This window comes from Myxocyprinus asiaticus, chromosome 22 (assembly GCF_019703515.2).
Source record: "Myxocyprinus asiaticus isolate MX2 ecotype Aquarium Trade chromosome 22, UBuf_Myxa_2, whole genome shotgun sequence".
Classification (NCBI taxonomy): domain Eukaryota; kingdom Metazoa; phylum Chordata; class Actinopteri; order Cypriniformes; family Catostomidae; genus Myxocyprinus; species Myxocyprinus asiaticus.
This window is the reverse complement of record NC_059365.1, coordinates 17,822,930-17,848,716: the sequence shown is the minus strand read 5'-3', so window position 1 is coordinate 17,848,716 and position 25,787 is coordinate 17,822,930. Positions and strand designations below refer to the sequence as shown.

Genomic DNA, 25,787 nt, shown 5'->3' with positions numbered 1-25,787 from the left:
TATGATATCCATAAACAGTGACTTGTTGGCATCTCAGGATCTCTGGTTGTAGCTTAGCACATGGAAGCGGAAGGTAGTTTTCACGAATCTCTACTGCCCTCCACTGGTTGGAAATAGTAGGATACGAGTGTCATCATAACATGGCCGAGGATTGTGATGAATAGCTTAACTGTTTTCATTCAATATAGTGGAGCTTTTCAGTAACAATCTATTTTTATTTTTTAAGTAGCAATGTAGCAAACGTACCACACACAAAATTACACAGATTCATATGATTCATCACTCAAAAGTTTAAGTCTGTGAGACTATAAAGTGTAAATTTCTGTATGTTCTTTAAATGTGAGTCTAATAATTGTATAGACAAGCATTACCCTTTTAAATAGCTTAAATTCCAACTGTTTGTTTGTAGCTTGTGTAGCTGTTTTATCGTAACAGTAACTTGACAGTTGCTAACTTATCACTAGCTTGTAGCTTAACCAAAGATTCGAATTAGTATCCATAACACTGGATAAACACTTACAAAAACATACCAAGGTACGACCATATTTTGCCCACTGCCATGATAGTTATACCATGGTATTCTTTGAATTCTGGTAGATAAACAGTCCCTTGGCACAACCATCTGATACATCATTGTACCATGGTACCACAACACACTGAATCCTAGATAATCCAATTAATCATCAACATGGCATAATATGTAACACTACTCACTATATAATAGTACATTTATACTGTACAAATGGATATGCATACGTCTTTGTACATACAAATATTAAATGTGTTACTATGCATGTACTGTTAGTGTTCATATGGGAGACTTTAAATTAATATGGTAACTTCAACTGTAAAGCAAGCAAAAAAATATATACAAATACATTTCTTTTTGAAGAATTAACCATTTCTGAGGTTAAGCTGCTAGTTTTTAAGCAGAGAGAAAGAACTCAAGCATGTTCCCCTTTCTAGTCTGGCTCCCAGGAGTCCTTAGTGCAGTTTTCACATATTGGAAAAATATTTTATTAGTTGCATCTAGTGTAAATTGACATGCTCCAGCTGAACCCATCATGTGTACCAGATAAATGCTCAGTGTGCTAATTTAAATATATTGCCCTTTTAATTTGTTAAAAGCTTAAAAGTCTAGAAGTAAACTACTTCAAAAGAGACTGTATATTTACTACTTTAAAGTAGCCCAAAACAGCCACCCATCAAAATTAAAGGACGACAAACAGAGTCTTTGTCTGGATCCATTTGAAACTTTATGAAATTTGGCAAAACGTCACATATCAGTGCATAAACCATGGTGAAAACTGCTTAAAACAGCAACAAATGCAGAATATTCACACAGACAAATTTAAGCAAATATCTATAATCCATGTGGATGAGATTAAGAGCATGAATAAGATTCCCATTGGAGCAAAAAAAAAAAACAAATTCAGCCAAACATGAAGAAACAAACCAGTTGTAACACAGCAGAGTTGTTTAGTGCTTTTTTTTATTAGAGATAAGGAGACGATACAAAACATACACTAACCGATATCCATCAAAGCTCTGTACACAGGCTGCCCAAACATATCGCTCCCAATCTAAACTTAATCTGTGGCCTCCACTCAATCCAATTCATCAACTGACTGCTCTCCTACAAGGTCCCAGATTTTTTTTTTTTTTTTTTTTACAGGTATAAGGAATGTGTTCAATTTCTTAACACCAGTGCCATGGTTTTGAATTACATTTGGAAATATTTAAATCAGATGAAATCATTAAAACATAACTTGTGAGCTCAAAATAAAACAAAAGGGGGGAAGGGGGAGTAACGGTGTTCCCAGAATGGTCCGATACATTTTGTGTGATTTTTCGAGTCAAATGTTTTGTACTACACCTAGTCTCAACACCATCACACATACTTAAACTTAACTAGAAGTTTGGCAAAAAAACAAACAAACAAAAAATTAAGAACAGTATACTGTATGATTCAATAGCGGAATTGTAACGGCTGCCATCTTAAGTCTTTCCTTTCAACAATCAAATGGAACCCAGAAAGAACGAAAACCTGTCCGTACACATTTACAGTTATATTACTTTGTGTTTATAATCATCATCCTTTATTTTTTGTCTTTTAAGATCTTTTTTTTCTCTTTTTATGTTTTTGTTCTTGTTCATTGTATGTGTGAACTGGAATGACAGCCTACATCTTTCTTCATGTGTTGAGTTTGGAAACTGTCACTTTTACCCTACCCTCCCCACCCACATTAGCCCACCCTGTGGCCCCACAAACAGACGTGTCAGCCCATCTACCCCACCCATGTTGGAATGAACATCTAACCCCTGAAATGTGTCGGCCTCAATCGTTTAGAGGCTTCCCCTCGAGAGAGATCACTGATGATCCCCCAAGCTTCTCAGCAAGGGTTTTTCGATCCTTGATATCATCCAGACCATTCACTTGCCACTCATGCTTGATACCTGTGAAGCAAAGATAAAACACAATAAATAAAGTGAAAGAATTTTGGTGTCAATTAAAAATCATTGATGGACAACATTACCTGTGAACTTCTTCTTGATGGCATCCTTAGAACTTGCATAGATCATCTTGCTTTTTAGTGGAGCATTCTCTGGGGCCCTGCACAACACAACAAGAGTTTTATTTCAGCCTAAACAAACTACACTTCATTTACAGTCCAGTGAAAATGAAGCACACACTCACCAGAAAATGAAAACCAGGTCTTCCTTCTTGGTCTCTTTAGTCTCATATGTGGCATCATAGAGAGCGTAACGGCAGTCCTCAGGAGGAAGCATCTTGACAAACTTAAGGTAGGGATCGCCTTCATCCCCCTGAAGGATCTCCTGACCCTCTTCCATGATGATATGCTTCTTATCCTCGCTCAGGCAGAAGAGAACAGCCTTCTTTCTCTTCCTCCTCTCCTCCTCGTTGGCCTGAGCCTTGCGGACCTTCATCTCATTGAAGATCGTCAACACATTCTCTTCCACTGTAACTCCGGAGGCCTGCAAGCACACAAAACACACACAGGATGAGGTCACGTTGCCTACAAGTGGTTCCCTTTGAATAGAGGGAAGTGAGCGAGCATGCATGACCGTGTGGGTGCAAGTTTGAATGAGTGAACAGGATTTTGCAACAAACAGTCTTTTCTGCCCTAGTTTGACTAAAAGTGGCTTCTTATTTCTTGACTGAATTCGGCAGGCTCTGTGGTGCGAGAGATGAGTATTCAAGAAGAGTAAAAAGCGAATCAATTCATACAGGATTTGATAGAAAAAATAAATTATGGAGAAGAAAAATAATGGTGCAGTCATTGGGTTCGATTACCAACAGCAGAAACCAAATATGATTCAAAGATGGACTGGATTATAACAATGCACCATTTCTTCCCTAATCGCACGACATCTCAAAAACACAGGGAAGGTTGAGCACTTCCTCAAAGGCCTGTGATGAAAACTGTACTGAGGGTAGGCTGCTTTGATAGTCATCATGGACCTTTAAAAACGTGCAACAATCATGGGTTGGTGGCAGATAACACAAGAACTAACCTTACTACATAAAACAGGTTGGTCTAGAAAGCACTCCAGCTTGCCATGACATACCCAGACCATTTAGCCTATAACATGTATAAATGAGGCAAAGCATTTACGGACACAAACAACGATTCTTCTGTGAAAATCTAAATGGCCACGGTAGCACTCAGGTCTTCTGATTTCAATTAGAACCAGGAAGCTCCAGAGCAGAGACTCCAAATGTCTCTATACGCACTAAATCTCAAGAGTTCGGCCGCGCTGCAACCAAATTACAAGGGTATCATATTAAAACACGAGAACAGGGGGGAAACAAGGAGCAGCATCAGATCAGCATGATTCCAGGTTCTAAAAGGATGAAATGCACCAGTGACCTAAGTCCAGGAAATGTATAAAGGGTGGAGACAGGTGTACTTAAGGTGTGAATGCCAGGCCTCGGTAACAGGAATGCGTTCAAACTCTTCTTTACATAACATGGCCACAATGGCGAGAAAGAGGGCATCAAAGACCTACAGTTCTTGTTGTGGGTGGAAAAGGAATTTATGTAATAAATGGACATTCCTAAAATCTCTTAGTTCTTTAAAGGCCATTTAAATGTCATTTTCAGATTTATAGCTGTTCGAAGGATATTTTACTGTATTATTTAGCTGTTTGTCCTCATTTTTGGAGTAATTGCAAATTACAGATCACTTCTGCAATCATGTTTTAAGAAAACAAGGCATTCCCGTCCTCCTATGCCATCAAATACCAAAGGGCAAAATCAATTCCAAAGTTCAGGTACAAGAACACTATTGTTATGGGAAAGTCGTCTTCTGGGTTTACGTGGACAAGTGAAACCAGTGGTGAGACATCAGCATAGTCATACCGGAAATGAGGTTAACGAATAAGAAATTACATGTTTAAAAAGGCTAAAACCAGTCTTGTCATGTGCCTCTCTCTAAAGTGAGTTTGACGTCGCTTGTGGCCCATGACGCCGCACATCGCTCTCACGAACTGAATATCAAGACATTTCATACGGAACCGGCATTTCCTTCAGCCTACACGAACACCACTCTCGCCCAACAACGTAACCTAGGCCTATGTTAACTTCTACCTACAGCAAAAAAAAAAAAAAAAAAAAAAAAAAAAAAAAAAGCGACTCGAACGAAAAGCGCGAGGCGTCTGGTCTGACAATATCCACAAGTACTGCATGTTTTGAAAGAGAGAAACGTCATGTGATTGTCGCAAAAGCCTGAACTGCAGTTAAACTACAAACAGCTAATCTTGCTGAATTAAATAGAAATATGCGTTGAGCAAAAATAAAACGGTTAAAGCAGATCATGCGACGGTTCGTCAAAGTCACGTTCAACCAGGAAGCGTCTAATCGTGCACACACACACTTGTAATGCACAAGTAACGGTTTTTCAAACCTAGCCTTCTTCCATTCAAATCAAGCATTTTCCCCATAACATTGCGTTGCAAACGACATATACACCCCAAGAAACGTTTCCACTCAAGATAGCCGTTACTTGGTCAAGGAAATAAACCAAAACCATCTGTGAATCAAGAATTAGGGTGGGGCCACGAATGCAGTGTTCGTGCATGTGATGTGAAAATCCGCAAAATTCAACATTTAAGCACTCTAAGCACGCGAGGCCTCGGCATTACGTTAGAAAAGTGTTTTTTATACACGTCCGCAGCCTATCTGGTGCGGCAAATGCGAGCGATGGTGTTTGCAAGATGCCGCGGATGGCAGTGTTCAGACAAAGGACAGAGTCGGGCCAGCACTTCATCTGGACGGAGGAAAATGCAGATTAACACACAAACACGGTCAGCAGTCCTGCATTTAGTCACGTCGTTAGTGATTTTTCGTGAGATGTCATCGATTTGTGGAGCGATGGGGCCTGCAGATAGTGTGTGCGATGAAGAGCAGAGAGGCCTTTCCTGGGCCTGGCATTACAGAAATAAAGAGGCTGAGCGGGGAAATGGCGCCAGTTGTTTTTGGGTCTGCTTTTTTTTTTTTTTTTTTTGTGCAAATCTCATTGTATCCTAATAGCTAAAGGCCGCTCGCGCAAGTATCAAGCCATCGAAAATGGAGAGCGTAATTGTACGTCTAAATAATTACGCCCAGATGACCCTGGCACATGCTCCAAATAAATCCGGCTTGCCTTTATTGTATCAATTCACACCACTTCACGTAGTCCGCAGCTTTGATCGATGGAGCCTTCGCAGGCAAGAAAGGCGTCAATCGACTGATTTGATTTAGACATTTTTCATTCACATAAAAACGTACAAATCCCCAAATCTCATCGTAAAACACGTTAAAACTGACCGTAAATTGTATAAGGATTTAAATGTGGACATACCATGGTTGTGTCTCTGAGCTAGTCGGCGTCTGGATAGGACTTGAATGAGCTGTGATGCAGTCTTTCGGGCTCGCACACTTGATACAACACACGGACGCGCCCTTTTGCGCGTAACCGCAAGGCAGGTGGGAGCGAGCATCCATGTCACGAGCTTATTTAGGTATTATGGGAACTGGAGTTCTGGAGTCCACACACGCTTTTGGCAAAAATGTATTTCAAGATTTCTGTTATACTGGCACAAATAGATGGTCGTTGAAATATCTTTATATTTGCACTGAGCTTTGTGTTTTATATACATTGATGATAATTTATTTATATTATTACCAATTAATATTATGCTGGTGGTTCTAACATTTATTTATTTATTCTAAATGATTAAAATAAATGATAAATTATGAAAAAAAAATTCAATTATTCAAAAAATTTAAATAAAGATAATTAAACAGCATTTATTTCATATAAATTTATGATTATTTATTTATACCAGTACCAATAAATATAATGTGTATGTGTGTGTGTGTGTGTGTATATATATATATATATATATATACCGATCAGCCACATCATTAAAACCACCTGCCTAATAATGTGTTTGTCTCCTTCGTGCTGCCAAAACAGTGCCAACCCGCATCTCAGAATAGCATTCTGAGATTATATTTATCTCACCACAATTGTACAGAGCGGTTATCTGAGTTACTGTAGACTTTTTCAGTTCAAACCAATCTGGCCATTCTCTGTTGACCTCTTTCATCAATAAGGCATTTCCATCCACAGATCTGCTGCTCACTGGATGTTTGTTGTTTTTGGCATCATTCTGAGTAAATTCTAGAGACTGTGTGCTTGAAAATCCCAGGAGATCAGCAGTTACAGAAATACTCAAACCAGCCCATCTGGCACCAACAATCATGCCACGCACCAAATCACTGAAGTCACATTTTTTCCCCATTCTGATGGTTGATGTGAACATTAACTGAAGCTCCTGACCCATATCTGCATAATTTTATGCACTGCTGCCACACGATTGGCTGATTAGATAATCGCATGGATGATTGTTGGTGCCAGAAGGGCTGGTTTGAGTATATCTGTTGAGTAGTCTGATAATGTGTTAAACTAAAATGTAAATTATTCAAGAAATAAAATGACGATAACTAAACAGCAAAAGGAGGAGTGGCATTTACACACTTTCATTGAATACGACCCAATCACATTAATAAATAAATAGAAATGCTTGGGGAGGGAGAGAGGTGTTTTTTTTTCCTACACATAGTAACGTTATATGGTGGAAAGCCCTGTTATAACATACCCCATTAAACATAATTCTGCTGTTGCACTGAAACTGCATACACACCGCAGCAATATTCGTTAGTAGCTCTCATGGCACGCTGCTGAGAACCCTTTGTGTTTGTCTCTGCCCCTTTTTAAGGTTCGCTTAACTCGCTTCCAAATAAGGAAGCAAATGGTGACAGTCGTGCACGCGCATCAGCCAAAGCCGCGCACATCAGGCGGTTCGCGACTCGGATCGCCATATAAGGAAACAAGGACATTTCAATTCTATAGGAAAAATTCACACAGCACGCGCTAGAGGGAGCGTTTTTAAGCAGAATAATCAAACTGCAAAGGGGAAGAACATGCTCTGCCGACCGAATGGAATAGATTAGTCTTTATTTACAATTCGCAACTAATGTATGGATTTAAGATAGTTTAGTGGCTTATATATATTCATAAATGAATGACTGCCTAAAATGTGGCCATGGAAACAAATGGTCTTCACAGAAATCTTCTCAAACTTGATATCAGTGCTGACATCTAGTGTTTTAAAACATTGTACAACAAATTGTACTTTTTGGTGCTGCCTGGATAAAACAAGACCCACCAGTACGTTGCATGCTTAGAGCTTTATTCTAGGAATATATAAAGTGTATAGAACAGTAAAATGATATACAAAGGGGACAGGATGACCCCCAGTAGGTCAGTTTAGGTAAAGTCCACTCAACTGATAAGGTGAACATCATTTAAGTCTCTGGTGCCATGGAATGCAACAAAAAACAATGTAACATACAGACATTACAGACAGGTGACTGGTATGCCTTGGGTCCATGATATGCATATTTTCACTGTAATGTCTTTCATTGAATATCTGGGTGTGCATTGAAAAAAAAACCTCTTTAGATATATTTGTCAGCTACTCTACAATAACCTGCAATAACTAAAGTACAACAGGACTACTCCAAAAACAGAATCAAACCAACAGAAAACATGTTTACTAACATGATATGCAAGTATTAAACAAATGCAGAACCTCTCAGTATTAGAAAATGCTCATAGTACATGGACTAAACATTTCATAAGACACTGTTAAATATTGGCTTTTCTATCAAAATGTTCAGTCTAACTTCAAGAATGTGTCAGGATGATTTTGAACACTCAACATGCCAGCAGTTAAGAGGTTTACAGCACCAGTCTAGCACTCAAGGATATTGGGATGGAATAGTATGTATGCAACCCAATACAAGTGAAACAACTTTATATATTATGGAATGCTGGAATGCATAGAAGGCCACATTTTGGTAAAAAGATACAGAACAAAGCTCTAACAAACAGTCACATAACATAGTGTCGTTACATGTTTAATACTAAACATCATATCAAGCTTAATGCAATAATGGCATTGTGCAAAGGTTTTCCTGGCTAAAGAGAATAAACAGAGAATATAGAAAGTGCAATCCAATGAAGTTACATGACCATGACCTGCTATGAAAGGTGTCTGTGACTTTACAGAAGTCTTTGGCTGTTTGCAATGGACAACTGTAAACGTGTCAATGCAGCTGTGTGAAGAGTTTAGCCTTTGTGCTAAATTCATACCTGACCCTGAAAAACTGCTGGTTTGTGATTTTTGGCCTTATGTGTTTGTATTGATATTTTAAAATCCGGTTTAAGACATTTTGACAAAATCAGTCAACCTGCATTAGAAGAAGATATTTAAGTACAATGTTTGGAGATGTGCATTATTTGGTATATTATTGGTCATGTCTGTGCAGTTTATATCTCGTTCTGGCATCTTCTGGTTTGCCTGAGAAGCTATCTTGTTTTCTTCTGTTTTGCAGCCATCTGACCCTGGCCTCTTGTCTTGTTTAACACATCTGTGGCCTGGAAATAAAAGATAAAAAAAAATGTCTTAAAGGAATATTCCGGGTTCGACACAAGTTAAGATCAATCGACAGCATTTGTGGCATAATGTTGATTGCAACAAAAAATATTTTCGACTCATCCCTCCTTTCTAGGTTACAGTGAGGCACTTATAATGGAAGTGAATCCATAAACTGTCAGTAAACAATATGCATGTTAACACGATTTTAGTGATAAAATCGCTTATTAAACTTTTCTGTGTAAAGTTATAGCCAATTTTACAACTCTGTTGCCATGACAATGTAATGTCAAACCCTAAACAACTGTAGAAATTACGATTTAAGCTCCTATACAGCTCAAATAATACATGTGTTTTAACAGGAGAATTAATGTAAGTGCTTTTATAAAATTATAAGCTTCACATTTCTGCCTTTAAACTCTCCAAAAATTGGCCCCCATTCACTTCCATTGTAAGTGCTTCACTGTAACTTTGATTTCTGCTTTTTTCAAAGAAAAGGACAGACAAGTCGAAACATGGCAAACAACATTACGCAACAAATGCTGTCGATTGAGCTTAACTTCTATTAAACCCGGAATATTCCTTTAAAGAATTTCTAACCTCTAATAAATAAATTTTTGATCTCTATTTTTTTCACATGGAGTTTTAAATCCATTTACCTGCTCCAGTAAAACTCCAGCCGCCTGGTCTATGGCTGTGCCTACTCCTCTGTATTGGCCAGAGTAACGGATAAAGGCCCACGTCAGCATAGCAATCATGGCTAGACCAAGTACCCAGTCACATGCACAGGAAATTGTTCCCAGGCCAATAAAAAGCAAGATTCCAGACAGCACATATAGGAGGCAAACCAGGACAAAAAGCACTGCAGGTGTCCGGAAAGCACTGAAAATATTCTTTGACTGAAAAGAAAACAAGAACACCAAAAATTACTTATACCAAATGTAATCCTGAACAAACAGGTCCGTTTCAAAATCTGTCTCTCACATTAATTCTTTTGTTAATTTTTCACATTACCTCATTGTGCTTGCTGAAAGACTCCCACAGCTCTTTCAGCTCTTTTTCCAACTGTTCCTGGTAACGGTGACAGAAATCCCTCCCACCCATCTTCTTAGTGCTAGAAAAGAGATGGAGGGCCTCTTGCAAGAAGAAACGGTGCTTTTCCTCCAGTGAGTCAGGAGCCACATATGGCAGATCTCCACCACAGACCTAAACGTGAGGGGAAATTAATGTTTAGAATGGCCATTAAATAAAAAGACAGGTTTAATCAGGTTATATGGATTTTATTTTTTGGTAATATTGGGATGGGATGATATGGGTCTCTCACGATTCAGTTTGATATACGATATGAGGTTCACAATTCGATATAATCTCAATTAGAAATAATAACACGAATGACAAAGAATGATTTTTTGTTTTGTTTGTTTGTCCAAAATGCACATTATAATTTCTCATCAAAATAAAGATAATATACAATATAAATGTTCGAATTATAAATAAATTCTCATACACCTTTCTCCCCAACCCAAACCTTCAATAGTAGTGGGCTACATTCAGGCTGCTCAGGTGCAGTACAAGCAATAGAAATGAAAATGTATGTCCTGAAAATGTATGTGAAAGTGTATAACAACTTTTTAATTATTCATTTATCATCATTATTATAAATCACATTTTACATATAAAAAAAAATTCTAAATTCATTCAATTAATATTATATAATGAAATTGTGTAATTATATATATATATATATATATATATATATATATATATATATATATATATATATATATATATATATGTATGTATATATATATATATATATATATAATGATATGAGCTATCAATGTTTGAAATAATGTGTACAATTTACAAGTAAGAACACTGAGTTTACATTCATTCTAGCACGTCAGACTCGCACAAATAGTATCCCGGATTATTAACAAGAGAGATTTTTTTTTTTTTTTTTTGCACTTTAATTTGTGATTAAAATTATCATTTCTTTTTACTTTTATTTGACTGTTTAAATCTCAAGCACTTTTCATCAAAAGACAATTTTCCAGGTAATCCAGTGCTTAAATTTCTAAAAGCTAAATTCAAGCACTTTAAGCACTTCAAGGACCTTGTGCGATCCCTGTAAACAGTGTACAAAAAAGCGCAGTAATAGTAAAAAAGCGATAGAGATTATGATGTTTGACGGGTCATTTCATTTATGATCACATGGTCAGAAAACAATGTTGCAAATTCCAAAATGTTGAGTTTTGCCTCGACATGGGTCTTTATTTTTTTAATTCGTGATATTTTGAAATTCGATATATCGTCCCATCCCTAGTAATCATATTCCATTGCAACTGCATTTTGACAAGTTGTCTATGGTACGAACACCATGTGTATTTGTGAGCATTACATGCTTTATCTAAAATCAAAGCTAACAAAATGTACACAGATGTTTTGCAGTCACGCATATACCATTTAAAAGCAGTTGTGTAACATCAAGTATATTATATTCCAACAAACAGCCAAAAGCAATTTCTCAGAATTTATGAGTTCTTAAGGACTGCTTGAAACAATTATGCAAAACTAAAATAGTGTTTACAATGCACCGCTTATAGACATTAAAACTTGTGATATACAGGGGAGAAAACAGTACAGCATTAAACAAACATATGTTTTAACCTATGCAAATATTTTTGAGTAAACCTGTACTTTGAGTGTTTAACACATTCCAGGCAGCATACCAACCTTCTCCATATTCTTGTAGTACTGGTCTTTAGCTGACGCCACGGCTGCAAGGTTATTGGCCTCTGCTGTAGCCTGAACAAGTTAAAATATGATATCAAATATATGAAATATTAAAATAAATATAAGCAATAATGTATAATGTTTACCTCTAGCATGGATTTAGGGTGTGGAAGGTCTTCTCCCTGATATATCTTGATATATGCCTGTTAAAAATGTTGTTAAACAATAATTGGCAGCATGCTCAGTGAAATAAGACCACTATGTTCAAAAGCCAGGTGTGTGCTCACCTTGAAGTATTCTAGCAAGCCCCTGCAGGTCACCTTATTGCCATTGATCTCTTTCACAGCTAGTTCATCAGGCTTCAGTAGGTTGGGAATGAGTACAGACAACTCTTCCTTAAACTCTGGAGCCACATCTGAAAGAAAGAGTCAAGAATAGAGACAGTTAGAGAGAGATATCTAGAAAGACAAAAGTAAACAAAAAAATAAATAAAAACAGCGTACAAAAGATGAAACTGAAAATGCAATGTAAAAAAGGACATGAAAACCATGAATGAGGGACACAGGAATCAGAAAGATTGTTGACAATTAGACAAACATATGTAATTTGTGACAGTACGGATATGTGAAAGTAGAATTAGGAATGGGCATTTTGGTTATTTTGTCTTCTCAAGTACTTGTCAGATCAAGCAACCCAGTACTTTAAAGGTATATTCCGGGTTCAATACAAGTTAAACTCAATCAACAGAATTTGTGTCAATGTATATGATCACAAAAAATCATTTCGACTCATCCGTCCTTTTCTTTAAGATTAACATTTTTATTTGAGTCATAGAAATTACAAAGAAAAACAAAACATATATACAATGAATCAACATTTAACTCCCACTACTACCCCTCCCCCTCCCTAATCAACAACCCCACCGACCCCCTACGAACATCGTCGTGGTCTCACATAAGTACACACACACAGAAAAAAATTAATAAAATAAATAAAAAATATATAATAATCATACACATCTCAAACTACGCCTCTCTCTCCACAGTCCCTCCCCGAGAGTCCCCCAAAAATGTCAAATAACTGCCCCATTTCCCATCAAATGAATCCCAGATCCCCAGCCTTCTACACGACACCTCCTCGAAAGCTGCCACCCTGCCCATCTCCTTGCACCACTCACGAAACGAGGGGGCTCCAGCTGACTTCCATCCTATAAGGATAACCTTATACCAGCCAGGATCCAATTCTTCACGTACTTATCTCCTACATTAATGACCGCCCCGTCACCCAAAATACAGAGCCTGGGGCAAAAGGAGTTCCGATTACCCAATACGTCGGCCATAAAATTCTGGACCCTCTACCAGAACTCCTGTATCTTACGACACCCCCAAAAAACATGGGTGGTGTCTCCATCTTCTAAATGGCATCGCCAGCAGGTGGGTGTGTCCTTAAGACCAAGCCTATACAATTTAGAATGGGTTCAATAAAATCTGTGTAGAATCTTAAATTGCACAAGGCACACCCTTGCAACTCTAGATGCAGACTTGACGTTTTTAAGAATCCTAGCCCACACGCCCTCCTCCAAAAACAAATTTAAATCTTCCTTCCCGGCTGGAAGGCCGTTACTGGACAGTACGCTGTCAAAGCCAAAGCTTCAGATTTAGACCAATTTACTTTGTATCTTGAGAACTTGGAAAAGGAATGAATAATTCTGTGGAGGCAAGGCATAGATCTAGTAGGGTCGGAGACGAATAATAAAATATCATCTGCACAAAGCAAAAGCTTATGCGCCACACCTCCCGCAATCACCCCTGGAAAATCATCCTCCTTTCTTATCGCAGCTGCTAATGGTTCCAGGGCAAGACAGAACAATAATGGGGAAAGAGGGCAACCCTGCTGAGTGCCCCTATTCAAAGTAAAATAATCTGAGATTAATCCATTTGTTTGTACCACTGCTACAGGGTGTTTATAAAGTAACTTAATCCAACCAATAAATGTACTCCCAAACCCATACATTTCCAAAATCGTAAAAAGATAATCCCATTCTACCATATCAAACGCCTTTTCGGCGTCAAGTGAGATGGCAGCGACCGGAGACTGATCATTCGCTACTGACCACATGATATTGATGAGAAGCCTAATGTTGTCAGAAGAGCTGCGGCCCCGAATAAATCCCACCTGATCTATATGTATAAGAGATGTCATAACTTTACTTAATCGGTTGGCCAAAATTTTTACATCTAGTTGGATCAGGGAGATTGGACGGTAACTTTTACACTTGATTGGATCTTTGTCCTTTTTAAGAATCATACTGATCTGGGCTTGTGTCATGGTTGGGGGAAGCTTTCCATTCTTTAATGATTCAGTATAAACTTCTAACAAAAGTGGAGCCAGTTCTGTAGCATAAGATCTAAAAAATTCTGCGGCAAAACCATATGGCCCCGGAGCCTTGCCAGTAGGTAGGGACTTAATTAACTCGTCAAGCTCCTCCAAGGTTATTTCAGAATCAAGAGCATTTTTTTGCTCAGTCTTCAGTTTAGGAAGATCTAATGGTTCCACAAAGTTTCTAATGTCTCCATCAGTACACGAAGACATGGAACTATAAAGATCAAGATAGAATTCTTTAAAAGCATTATTAATATCAATGGCCGAGGTAAAAATTTCACCACCAGCAGATTTCACTGAGGGAATGGTAGAAAAAGACTCTCTCTGCTTTATATATCTAGCCAAAAGCTTCCCTGCTTTGTCCCCTGACTCAAAATATGACTGTCTTGCCCTGAATAACCAAAATTCCACTTTCTGCGACAAAATAGTATTATATCTATATTTCAATCGGGTCAATTCTCTGAGGCCATCAGATGACATACGGCGCTTCAGCTCTGCCTCAGCACTTTTAACATTTCCTTCCAACTCCATAAGTTCCCGTGCTTTGGATTTTTTGGTAAATGAGGCATACTGTATGATCCGACCTAGAAGAACCGCCTTAAGTGCCTCCCAAGCCAGGCCCTCAGAGGACACCGAGGACCAGTTGGTCTCCATATAAACACTGATTTCAGTCTTTAACATTTGCTGGAAATCAGGATTTTGCAAAAGGGATACCTTAAGGCACCAGCTATATGATTTCTTTTTCTCCGTCTGTGGCAACACCTCTAAACTCACCAGGGCGTGATCTGAGACTAAAATGTTTCCAATTGAGCAATCAACAACAGATGAAATTAGGGATTTGGATATACAGGTGCATCTCAATAAATTAGAATGTCGTGGAAAAGTTCATTTATTTCAGTAATTCAACTCAAATTGTGAAACTCGTGTATTAAATAAATTCAGTGCACACAGACTGAAGTAGTTTAAGACTTTGATTCTTTTAATTGTGATGATTTTGGCTCACATTTAACAAAAACCCACCAATTCACTATCTCAAAAAATTTGAATATGGTGACATGCCAAACAGCTAATCAACTCAAAACACCTGCAAAGGTTTCCTGAGCCTTCAAAATGGTCTCTCAGTTTGGTTCACTAGGCTACACAGTCATGGGGAAGACTGATCTGACAGTTGTCCAGAAGACAATCATTGACACCCTTCACAAGGAGGGTAAGCCACAAACATTCATTGCCAAAGAAGCTGGCTGTTCACAGAGTGCTGTATCCAAGAATGTTAACAGAAAGTTGAGTGGAAGGAAAAAGTGTGGAAGAAAAAGATGCACAACCCACCGAGAGAACCGCAGCCTTATGAGGATTGTCAAGCAAAATCGATTCAAGAATTTGGGTGAACTTCACAAGGAATGGACTGAGGCTGGAGTCAAGGCATCAAGAGCCACCACACACAGACGTGTCAAGGAATTTGGCTACAGTTGTTGTATTCCTCTTGTTAAGCCACTCCTGAACCACAGACAATGTCAGCGGCGTCTTACCTGGGCTAAGGAGAGGAAGAACTGGACTGTTGCCCAGTGGTCCAAAGTCCTCTTTTCAGATGAGAGCAAGTTTTGTATTTCATTTGGAAACCAAGGTCCTAGAGTCTGGAGGAAGGGTGGAGAAGCTCATAGCCCAAGTTGCTTGAAGTCCAGTGTTAAGTTTCCACAGTCTGTGATGATTTGGGGTGCAATGTCATCTGCTGGTGTTGGTCCATTGTGTTTTTTGAAAACCAAAGTCACTGCACCCATTTACCAAGAAATTTTGGAGCACTTCATGCTTCCTTCTGCTGACCAGCTTTTTAAAGATGCTGATTTCATTTTCCAGCAGGATTTGGCACCTGCCCACACTGCCAAAAGCACCAAAAGTTGGTTAAATGACCACGGTGTTGGTGTGCTTGACTGGCCAGCAAACTCACCAGACCTGAACCCCATAGAGAATCTGTTGAGTATTGTCAAGAGGAAAATGAGAAACAAGAGACCAAAAAATGCAGATGAGCTGAAGGCCACTGTCAAAGAAACCTGAGTTCCATACCGCCTCAGCAGTGCCAAAAACTGATCACCTCCCTGCCACGCCGAATTGAGGCAGTAATTAAAGCAAAAGGAGCCCCTACCAAGTATTGAGTACATATACAGTAAATGAACATACTTTCCAGAAGGCCAACAATTCACTAAAAATGTTTTTTTTTATTGGTCTTATGATGTATTCTAATTTTTTGAGATAGTGAATTGGTGGGTTTTTGTTAAATGTGAGCCAAAATCATCACAATTAAAAGAACCAAAGACTTAAACTACTTCAGTCTGTGTGCATTGAATTTATTTAATACACGAGTTTCACAATTTGAGTTGAATTACTGAAATAAATGAACTTTACCACGACATTCTAATTTATTGAGATGCACCTGTATATAAAAAAATCTATTCTAGAATAAATCTTATGGACTGATGAAAAAAAATGTATAGTCTACCAGATGGGTTCAAAAGTCTCCAAATATCTGTGAGACCAAGATTTTTACACATCCTGTGAAGCATCAGTGTTGCTCTAGGAAGCTTACAGACTTTTGCTTCACTATGCTCAAGGACTGAGTCCATCAAAAGATTAAAGTCTCCTCCCAAAATTATATCATGAGGGGTGCCAATCCGTCCTTTTCTTTAAAAAAGCAAAATGGAAGTTACAGTGAGGCACTTACAATGGAAGTGAATGGGGCCCATTTTTGGAGAGTTTAAAGGCAGAAATGTGAAGCTTATAGTTTTATAAAAGCACTTACATTAATTCTTCTGTTAAAACTAATGTATTATTTGAGCTATAAAGTTGTTTAAATCTGTTAAATCTGTTGTTTAAGTCTTAAATCTAATTTTAGGGCTTTAGGGTTTGTTGACATTTCATCGTCATGGCAACAAAGTGGTAAAATTGTATATTACTTTACACAGAAAAGATTATCAAGTGATTTTATCACACTAAAATCATGTTAACACGCATATTGTTTACGTCTTATGGTTATAATTTTGAAACAGTGAGTATTTTAACATTCACAGACTGGCACCATTCACTTCCAATGTAAGTGCCTCACTGCAACCCAGAGGGGAAAGCCAAAATAATTTTTTTGTGGTAATCAACATTATGCCACAAATCCTGTCGACTGAGCTTAACTTCCATTGAACCCGGAATATTCCTTTAAATTCTGTTGAGTGTTGTTATTTCCCAGAACTGAAAGTCACCATTTACAGTAGACAAAATTGTTGACTGAATTTTTTAATTGGTATAAAATGTTTTGAAGAAGAAAAAAAAACATCGAGCAATTATTGTTTTCATGCTCGATTGATTGCTATCACTTCCGAGTACTCAGGGACTGCCCATCCCTAGTAAGAACATTGTAAGAATTGTGTACTGTTTGAGTATTAAAACATGAATACAGTCTAATACCACACAGCTGTCCTTTGAAAGCAGGGCTTGTTGCCACCTTCAGGCCAGGGTGTGGTAAGAGAAAACAGGAGATGGAGGTGAAACAGGAGCGAATGTGCTCTCTCACTGTCTGAAGCTCCTCATGCTGACTCTGCTTCACCTAAGCACCGCCACACAAACACACAAGAGAGATATAAATATACACACTCAAATCTGAACAGAAAGAGTGTAAATACCTGTAGTCATTCTTAATCACATACCTGCAGTCGTTTGTCCAAGAAATGACTTCCTCCCTTAAAACCATATTTGTATTCGTAAGGGAAACTCCAGTCTCTGATCAAAAACATTAGCGACTGTGGGCAGGGAAAGAGTTGAGACAACATATTAAAAAAAAGAATCCATTAATATGAAAGCATGTGTTTTCTCTCTCTTTCTCTCTTTAACATGCACAGACACAAATGCCTGGTCGATAAGCAAATGTTATATATTAAATACCATGGTATGTATCGAAACACCATGGTATAACTATCTGTTACTTTTACTGTACTATGGTACCATACAGTATTTTTTGTAAGGGCTTTAAAGGGTGAAGGATGTCTGAGGCCCCACATTTATTGTGTTCAGTAAATTACATGAATGACAAGTGAAAACCACAAAGTTTGCAACACAAATTATGACACAGGGCACAAGTCACTTCAGGTTCACACAGATATAAACACAAACTGTTTAACTTGAGATAGCTAGACTACAATGTTAATATCAAGGGTTGTTCATACCTGAAAAGGCTTCAGAAAAATTTCATCCATTGCCAGTCGGCCATACTCGGTAAACAGCTAAAAACACACAAAGAACAAATGACTGTTTTAAGTTCCTCTACTGTCCTACAAAGTTAGAAAATAACAAGAAACACAATATGAAGCATTTAAAATGTATAATCCTGGTATACAGTAGGTACGACATGACTGACAAAGTTAAAGGAATATTCTGGGTTCAATACAAGTTAAGTTCAATCCGACAGCATTTGTGGTCTAATACTGATATTCATAAAAAATTATTTTAACTCATCCGTCTTTTTCTCTGAAAAAAGCAAAAATCGAGGTTACAGTGAAGCACTTACAATAGAAGTGAATGGGGACAATTTTTGGAGGGTTTAAGGGCAGAAATTTGAAGCTTATAATTTTATAAAAGCACTTACAATAATTCTTCTGTTAAAACTCTGTATTGAGTTGTAAATTTGTTTACATCCTCATTTTTACAGTCATTTTAAAGTTTGTTGACATTACATCATCATGGCAACAAAGGTGTACAATAGGCTATAACTTTACACAGAAAAGTTTAGTAAGCAATTTTATCACACTAAAATCATGTTAGGGAAAAAACGCATATTGTTTACGTCTTGTGGCTATACTTTTGAAACAGTCAGTACTTTAATGTTTATGGACTGGCCCCATTGACTTCCATTGTAAGTGCCTTACTGTAACACAGATTTCAGCTTTTTTTTTTTTTTTTTTTTTTTAAAGAAAAGTAGGGTCAAGTCAAAAATTAATTTTGTGGTAATCAACATTATGGCACAAATGCGGTCGATTGAGCTGAACTTGTACTGAACCCAGAATATTCCTTTAAACCAGCCATATGCTTAGGAAAACTAAATAAATCTCCTAGAATGTGTTCGTTTAGAAATTTGTAGCATAATCACTGCATTATTTTGCAAATTTTGAAATAACAAGATTCTTTTTACGCAATCATTTCTCTATGGTGTAGTAAAGAGACAGTTTCCCCAAGTGAAAATTTCAGCATATGTGCTCAGCCTGACTCAAGTCTTCCTCAAGATACACTCACTGAGCCCTTTATTAGGAACACCTGTAAACCTACTTATTTATGCAATTATCTAATCAGCCAATCGTGCAGCAGCAGTGCAGTGCATAAAATCATGCAGATACTAGCCAAAAGCTTCAGTTAATGTTCACATCAACCATCAGAATGGGGAAAATATGTGAACTCAGTGATTCTGACGTGGCATGATTGTTGGCGCCAGACTGGCTGTTTTGAGTATTTCTGTAACTGCTGATCTCCTGGGATTTTCACACAAAACAGTCTCTAAAGTTTACTCAGAATGGTACAAAAAACATCTAGTGAGCAGCAGTTCTGTGGACGAAAATGTTAACGGAGAATGGCCAGACTGGTTTGAGCTGAAAGAAAGGCTACGGTAACTCAGACAACCAATCTGTACAATTGTAGTGAGCAGTATAGCATCTCAGAATGCACAAAATGTCGAACCTTGAGGCAGATGGGCTACAGCAGTAGAAGACCACGTCGGGTTCCACTTCTGGCAGCCAAGAACAGAAAGCAGAGGCTGCAGTGGGCACAGGCTCACAAAAACTGGACAGTTAAAGACTGAAAAAACATAGCCTGGTCTGATGAATCTCGAATTCTGCTGAGGCACACAGATGGTAGGGTCAGAATTTGGCACCAACAGCACAAATCCATGGACCCAACCTGCCTTGTGTCAACAGTCCAGGCTGGTGGTGGTGGTGTAATGGTGTGGGGAATGTTTTCTTGGCACACTTTGGGCCCATTAATATCAATCAATCATTGCTTGAATGCCACAGCCTATTTGAGTATTTTACACAATTAACCCATCTTCTATTGGCTACTTCCAGCATGATAATGCACCAACACACAAAGCAAAAGTCATCTCAAACTGGCTTCATGAACATGACAAGTTCACTGTTCTTCAGTGGCCTTCCCAGTCTCTTCCCAGAGACTTGCAGCATGAATGTGCAGCTGACAAATCTGCAGAAATTGAGTGATGCAATCATGTCAACATGGACCAGAATCTCAAATGTTTTCAACATCTTGTGGAATCCATGCCACGAAGAATTGAGGCTGTTTTGAGAGCAAAGGGAGGCCCTACCCAGTATTAGTATAGTGTTCCTACATAGTTAAGTGCTCAGTGAGAGTAAATTCAGATGGAGATTGTTCCATTCTTGACTAGTTGTGACTGGACTAACCTGAAGTTGCTGTAGATCATCTTCTTGAATATTCTGCGACAGGTTATAAATCTGCAAGAAAAAGAAATAAAGTAAATAAGAAAATTAATTGTATTTACATATTTTCAGACTTCTCTTTTTGACTCTGGAAGGTAAATTGGTAAAAAAAGTACAAAAACAAAAGTATTGAAGAAACCTGGACAGAGCTGGTCATTGTGCTGAGAGCAAAGATAGTGGCACAATCTTTCACTGTGGACTGAGAATCAAACGCTCCCTGAGTGTCCATCAAAAGCACTGCAACCTAGAGAGAAGAATAAATGCTCTTAGAACCATATTATCCAATCTCAAAAGATAAAGTGACCACAGATGTGATTCAAGAATCGGAGTGCATTGATGGTTACTTTACAAAGATTATGCAATAATCCACAATCACACATGACAAATTTTGGACAGGAAATGACAGCATTTCATCACAAGGTTACTATAAACCTGAAATCAGGGCTTAAACAAACACAGAATGCTTACTGGACAAGAAAACCCAGATAAGATTTTGACATTACATGGCCAAAAGCATGTGAACACCTGTCTTCTAGTTTTAATTAATGGGTTTGGCAATCCCAGCTACACCCATTACCAGCAGGTGTACGAAATTAATCATACAACAAGCAAATATGGGTGTAGTGCTATGGTGTTCACATACTTCTGGCAATGCAGTGTATCAAACAACAATAAAGTTCATAAAGCTGACATTTGAAGAAAACTGAAACTGATTAGTACTATTCACCCTGAATGAAGAACAGAGTTCTTAATTAACAGAACAAAATTTATATCTCAAGCATATATGACGACAGTGACCTGTCTGGCACTGGGTGCATGTTACCTCACTTCCATCCTTCTTCTGCACAACAAAGACTTCACTCCATAGCTGGATGCCAGTGGTCTCCGGCTCTGAGCCTCCTCTCCAGGAGAACCCTGTCAAGGGCTCGTTCTCCCCTCCGAGCCAGTCCTGACCAGGCTGGCGGGGACAAAATAATGACGTGTTGAGCGAAGGCGTATATATTATAGGAAACACAAAATTTGATGTTGATGTTTCCTTCTCAAGAGCAGTGCAGCAGGAAGAGGAAGTCAATATCTTAGGCCTTGTTTACGTCCCAGACTGTCAGTCACAAGTGGTCAGCCAAAACACCTTACAATTTACACCTGGCATCCACATGACTCCAGTGGTTAACTCCATGTCTTCTGAAGCGATGCAATCACTTTGGGTGAGAAACAGATCAATATTTCAATCCTTTTTTTTTTACTATAAATCTCCACTTTCACAATGTAAAAGTGAATATTTAAAGTAAAAAATTATGTAAATATTGATCTGTTTCTCATTCACGCTTATCATAATGCTTCTGAAGACATGGATTTAACCACTGGAATCTTATGGATTACTTTTATGCTGCCTGTATGTATTTTTTGGATCTTGAAAGGCCTGGTCACCATTCACTTGCATTGTATGGACTGACAGAGCTGAAATATTCTTCTAAAAATCTTCGTTTGTGTTCTGCAGAAGAAAGAAAGCCATACACATCTGGGAGGGCATGAGGGTGAGAAAATGATTATCCCTTTAATACCACGTGTAAACAGGGGCTTGAAAAGGATTTGGAAGCTGATTCGTATAGTCCAAGTCAAACACCCTGACAGGAAAATTATGCATTCATGTAATTCAGCACATCATTTAATGTGCTTTAAATGTATGGAATGCATTATTGTATGTACTGGTTTTCCATCTGACCTTCTTATACATGTATCGGAGCATGAAATCCAAAAGGAAACTTTTCCCTTTTCGGAAGGCGCCAGCGACCGACAGCACCACCACATCCTTATCTCGGACCTCAGGTGCCAACAGAATTCGACTGAGCTTTTCTGTATCCAGGTCAAAGGAGTGATCCTCCTTGTTGACGGTCACGATCTGGACCGGTCCAGGTTCACTCCGCATCCTCTGTCTTATATTACAGACTTACTGTGGGTTACAAGAACAATGATCACATATTCATTTTCAAGTGCATGCCAGTATTTGTTTTGACCTTTACAGCTAATTCGTTACTATCAGCTTGGAAATATCAAGGACAGCATGTTAAATCACATTTCTGGAAGGCATTATTGAGACAGTACGGGCCCTGTTGGCCAGCAGGGAAGGGTTTGTTTGCAAACTGTGATGTGGCAAGCTGGCTGAAAGGCTTAAGCATGCTCTTCTCCACTGACAAGATTCCCCAGCCTGAATGTCGCTCATTGTTTTAATCATTCAGACTGCTTTCACCCGTGGGCAAATGAGTACAGTCAACATTGCTGTGGAGTCATTTGAAGAAATAATTCTGAGCAAGCTGCTATGGATGCAGCGAACGGCATTTGCATATGATGAAGCAGTCTGTGCACAAATGTGTGTACAGGTGAAACAATACACAATGAGGAATAAAATGCACAGAGTTGACACCTATTAAAAGAGGAGTGGAACAGAAAAATCTGCGGGAAAATGTCAGGAATTCCTCTTCGAGTCTTCTTAAACTAAACCGTATGTTTGCAGTACTATTTAATAATCCTTTTCAGATAATCAGTTGCTTTGCATGTACTTAACAGAAACTTGACTGTTGAAACAAAAGGCCGACTTCTGTAAAAATGACAGTTCATGAACAAATGAACGTGCTCACGCCAACCACAACCAGCGTGATAGACAGTGCGTTCAAAACGTTCACTAAAAACTTTCTGTGAGTTGTTACTAAAACCAACTTTAGTGTAAATCTAATAGATTAGAGCAGGCACTTCCTTTACCACCTCCTGAATAGACTGGCTGAGTTCCAGATTGTTTATGTAATATTTTCTAAATATGAACCAGATTTTGTTCATTTGGTGAAAACTTAAACATGCAAACGTATGATTAGCATAAAAGCAAATATTCCACATTATTGTCGCCTCGCCCTATCATTGAGTTTCAACCTATTTAGTAAGCCATTTTCAAAGTGTTTTCTGATAGCTCACAAATTACTGACGTATACTTATAAAAGCAACCAGTTAATCCCAATACCTTATCCTTCGGTTATTACTCCAGACTTGCCACGGCTCCGCTTTCAGATAACGAACGCTTTACTTTTAATAAACACAACTTTGCCCGTCTAAGAACTTCCCACCATATGTATAGCTGGGAGTTGTAGTTTTTTTGGTAACTAATTAGCTTACTGTCCAACTGCCTGGAGGTCAGTAAAGAACCACAAGACCCAGGCTACATGGCATGAATTCACTTGACTAGTGGGGCGTGTAGTCATTGAACCATTATTGTTACGGTCCTATCAGAGAGCAGAAATCTTTCTAAGCCTGCTAATTTGTTATGAATGCGGAACCAAAAAAAAAAAAAAAAAAATATATATATATATATATATATATATATATATATATATATATATATATATATATATATATATATATATATATATCAATAAATATCAACATCACCTCTATGATGAAATTACTTTTTTGATGTAAAAGGCCTTATTGATATGTCAACGGAATTATAAATGCTAGTGAAGACTACAACCTATCCTTTATTTTTTTTATTTGACAAAAAGTTTAGCCAGACATCTAGGGAGTGTCTGCTAGGTTTTCCACAGTGAGTCATACTAGCACTAAGCACTACACTTAGTGTAGTCAAGACCAAGAACAACCCATTGAAACGCCACATAAAGTACATTAAGCAACAGCTTCTAGAGTTTGCAGAGCTTAACCTACACGTTTGTTGTAGCACGTCCTGACGATTAAAAATTTGTACAGGGAAATATTTCTTCCAAGCTGATCCTATATCCTAAAAGTATAAGAAAATATTGCTGCATTTCAAATGTGTATTTGTCAATGTATTGTTACAAAAAGAATTAATTTGGTGGAGTTTTACAATAGTAATACATTTACAATAAATACATTTATATGCCTTTTATGCATTTTACAATAAAGGGGGAGACAACTGTAGACTACTATTATCTAAAGGTTACAGGAATAGTTCACCTAAAAATAAAAATTTTCTCATGCCATCCCAGATGTGTATGACTTTATTTCTTCAGCAGAACACAAATTAAGATTTTTAGAAGAATATCTCAGCTCTGTAGGTCCATACAATGCAAGTGAATGATGACCAAAACTTTGAAGCTCCAAAAAGCACATAAAGGCAGCATAAAGTAATCCTAAAACTCTAATGGTTTAATCCATCTTTTGAAGGGATCAAATTGATTTTGGGTGAGGACAGACCAAAATGTAACCCCTTTTTCACTGTACATATGTACATATGGTCATTACAGTCTCTAGGCAAGATCATGATTTCAAGCTTGATTACACTTCCTAGCACTTGACGCATGGGCAGAGTACTAGATGGAGCTAGGAACTGTAATCGAGCTTGAAATCATGATCGTGCATAGAGACTGTTATGACAGTATGTATGTATGTACAGTGAAGAAGGAGTTACATTTTGGTCTGTCCTCCCCCAAAATCGATTAGATCGCTTCAGAAGACATGGATTAAACTATTAGAGTTTTAGGATTACTTTTATGCTGCCTTTATGTGTTTTTTGGAGCTTCAAAGTTTTGGTCACCATTCACTCGCATTGTATGAACCTACAGAGCTGAAATATTCTTCTAAAAATCTTCTGTTTGTGTTCAGGCATGAGGGTGAGTAAATGATGAGAGAAATTTAATTTTTATGTGAACTATTCCTTTAAGTGTGAGTGGGGAAAAAGGCTGGAAAAATCACTCTGGACCCCACTCACCCTGGCCACTTCCTTTTTGAACTGTTGCCTCCTGGCCAACACTTCAGAGCTCTGAGCACCAGAACCGTCAGGCACAGGAACAGTTTTTTCCCTCAGGTTATCCATCTCATGAACAGTTAAAACTGCCCCATTGAGCAATAATTATGTGCAATACACAGTCTAGTCTTTTTATATTATCTAACACATCCAACCTCTTCTGCCATTACATTCCCTTGCACTGTATATAACCGATTTGTATTTAGTTTTGCACTACATTTGTGAACGTGTGAATGTATGTATGTTTGTGTCTGTGTGTATATGTATATATATACACTATATTGCCAAAAGTATTCGCTCATCTGCCTTTAGACGCATATGAACTTAAGTGACATCCCATTCTTAATCCATAGGGTTTAATATGATGTTGGCCCACCCTTTGCAGCTATAACAGCTTCAACTCTTCTGGGAAGGCTTTC

At 38.0% G+C, this 25,787-nt stretch overlaps 2 protein-coding genes across 2 annotated transcripts; both read right to left on the bottom strand.

Annotated features, from left to right (window-relative positions):
• Positions 1 to 1,474: 1,474 nt before the first annotated feature.
• Positions 1,475 to 5,975, bottom strand: cfl1 (cofilin 1). The gene is made up of 4 exons (XM_051649973.1): positions 5,865 to 5,975; positions 2,699 to 2,997; positions 2,538 to 2,614; positions 1,475 to 2,457 (listed from the first exon to the last, which is right to left on the bottom strand). Exons 1-4 carry the CDS (start codon positions 5,865 to 5,867, stop codon positions 2,339 to 2,341), a joined length of 498 nt encoding a protein of 165 aa, XP_051505933.1. The 5' UTR covers positions 5,868 to 5,975; the 3' UTR covers positions 1,475 to 2,338.
• Positions 5,976 to 7,744: 1,769 nt separating this feature from the next.
• On the bottom strand, positions 7,745 to 23,713 carry atl3 (atlastin 3). Its single transcript, XM_051649940.1, has 14 exons — positions 23,611 to 23,713; positions 22,324 to 22,551; positions 21,424 to 21,558; positions 20,740 to 20,844; positions 20,565 to 20,615; positions 18,330 to 18,386; positions 17,814 to 17,906; positions 17,575 to 17,713; positions 12,033 to 12,160; positions 11,892 to 11,948; positions 11,746 to 11,817; positions 10,024 to 10,215; positions 9,669 to 9,908; positions 7,745 to 9,011 (listed from the first exon to the last, which is right to left on the bottom strand). Exons 2-14 carry the CDS (start codon positions 22,525 to 22,527, stop codon positions 8,943 to 8,945), a joined length of 1,542 nt encoding a protein of 513 aa, XP_051505900.1. The 5' UTR covers positions 22,528 to 22,551; positions 23,611 to 23,713; the 3' UTR covers positions 7,745 to 8,942.
• Between the last annotated feature and the right edge of the window lie 2,074 nt (positions 23,714 to 25,787).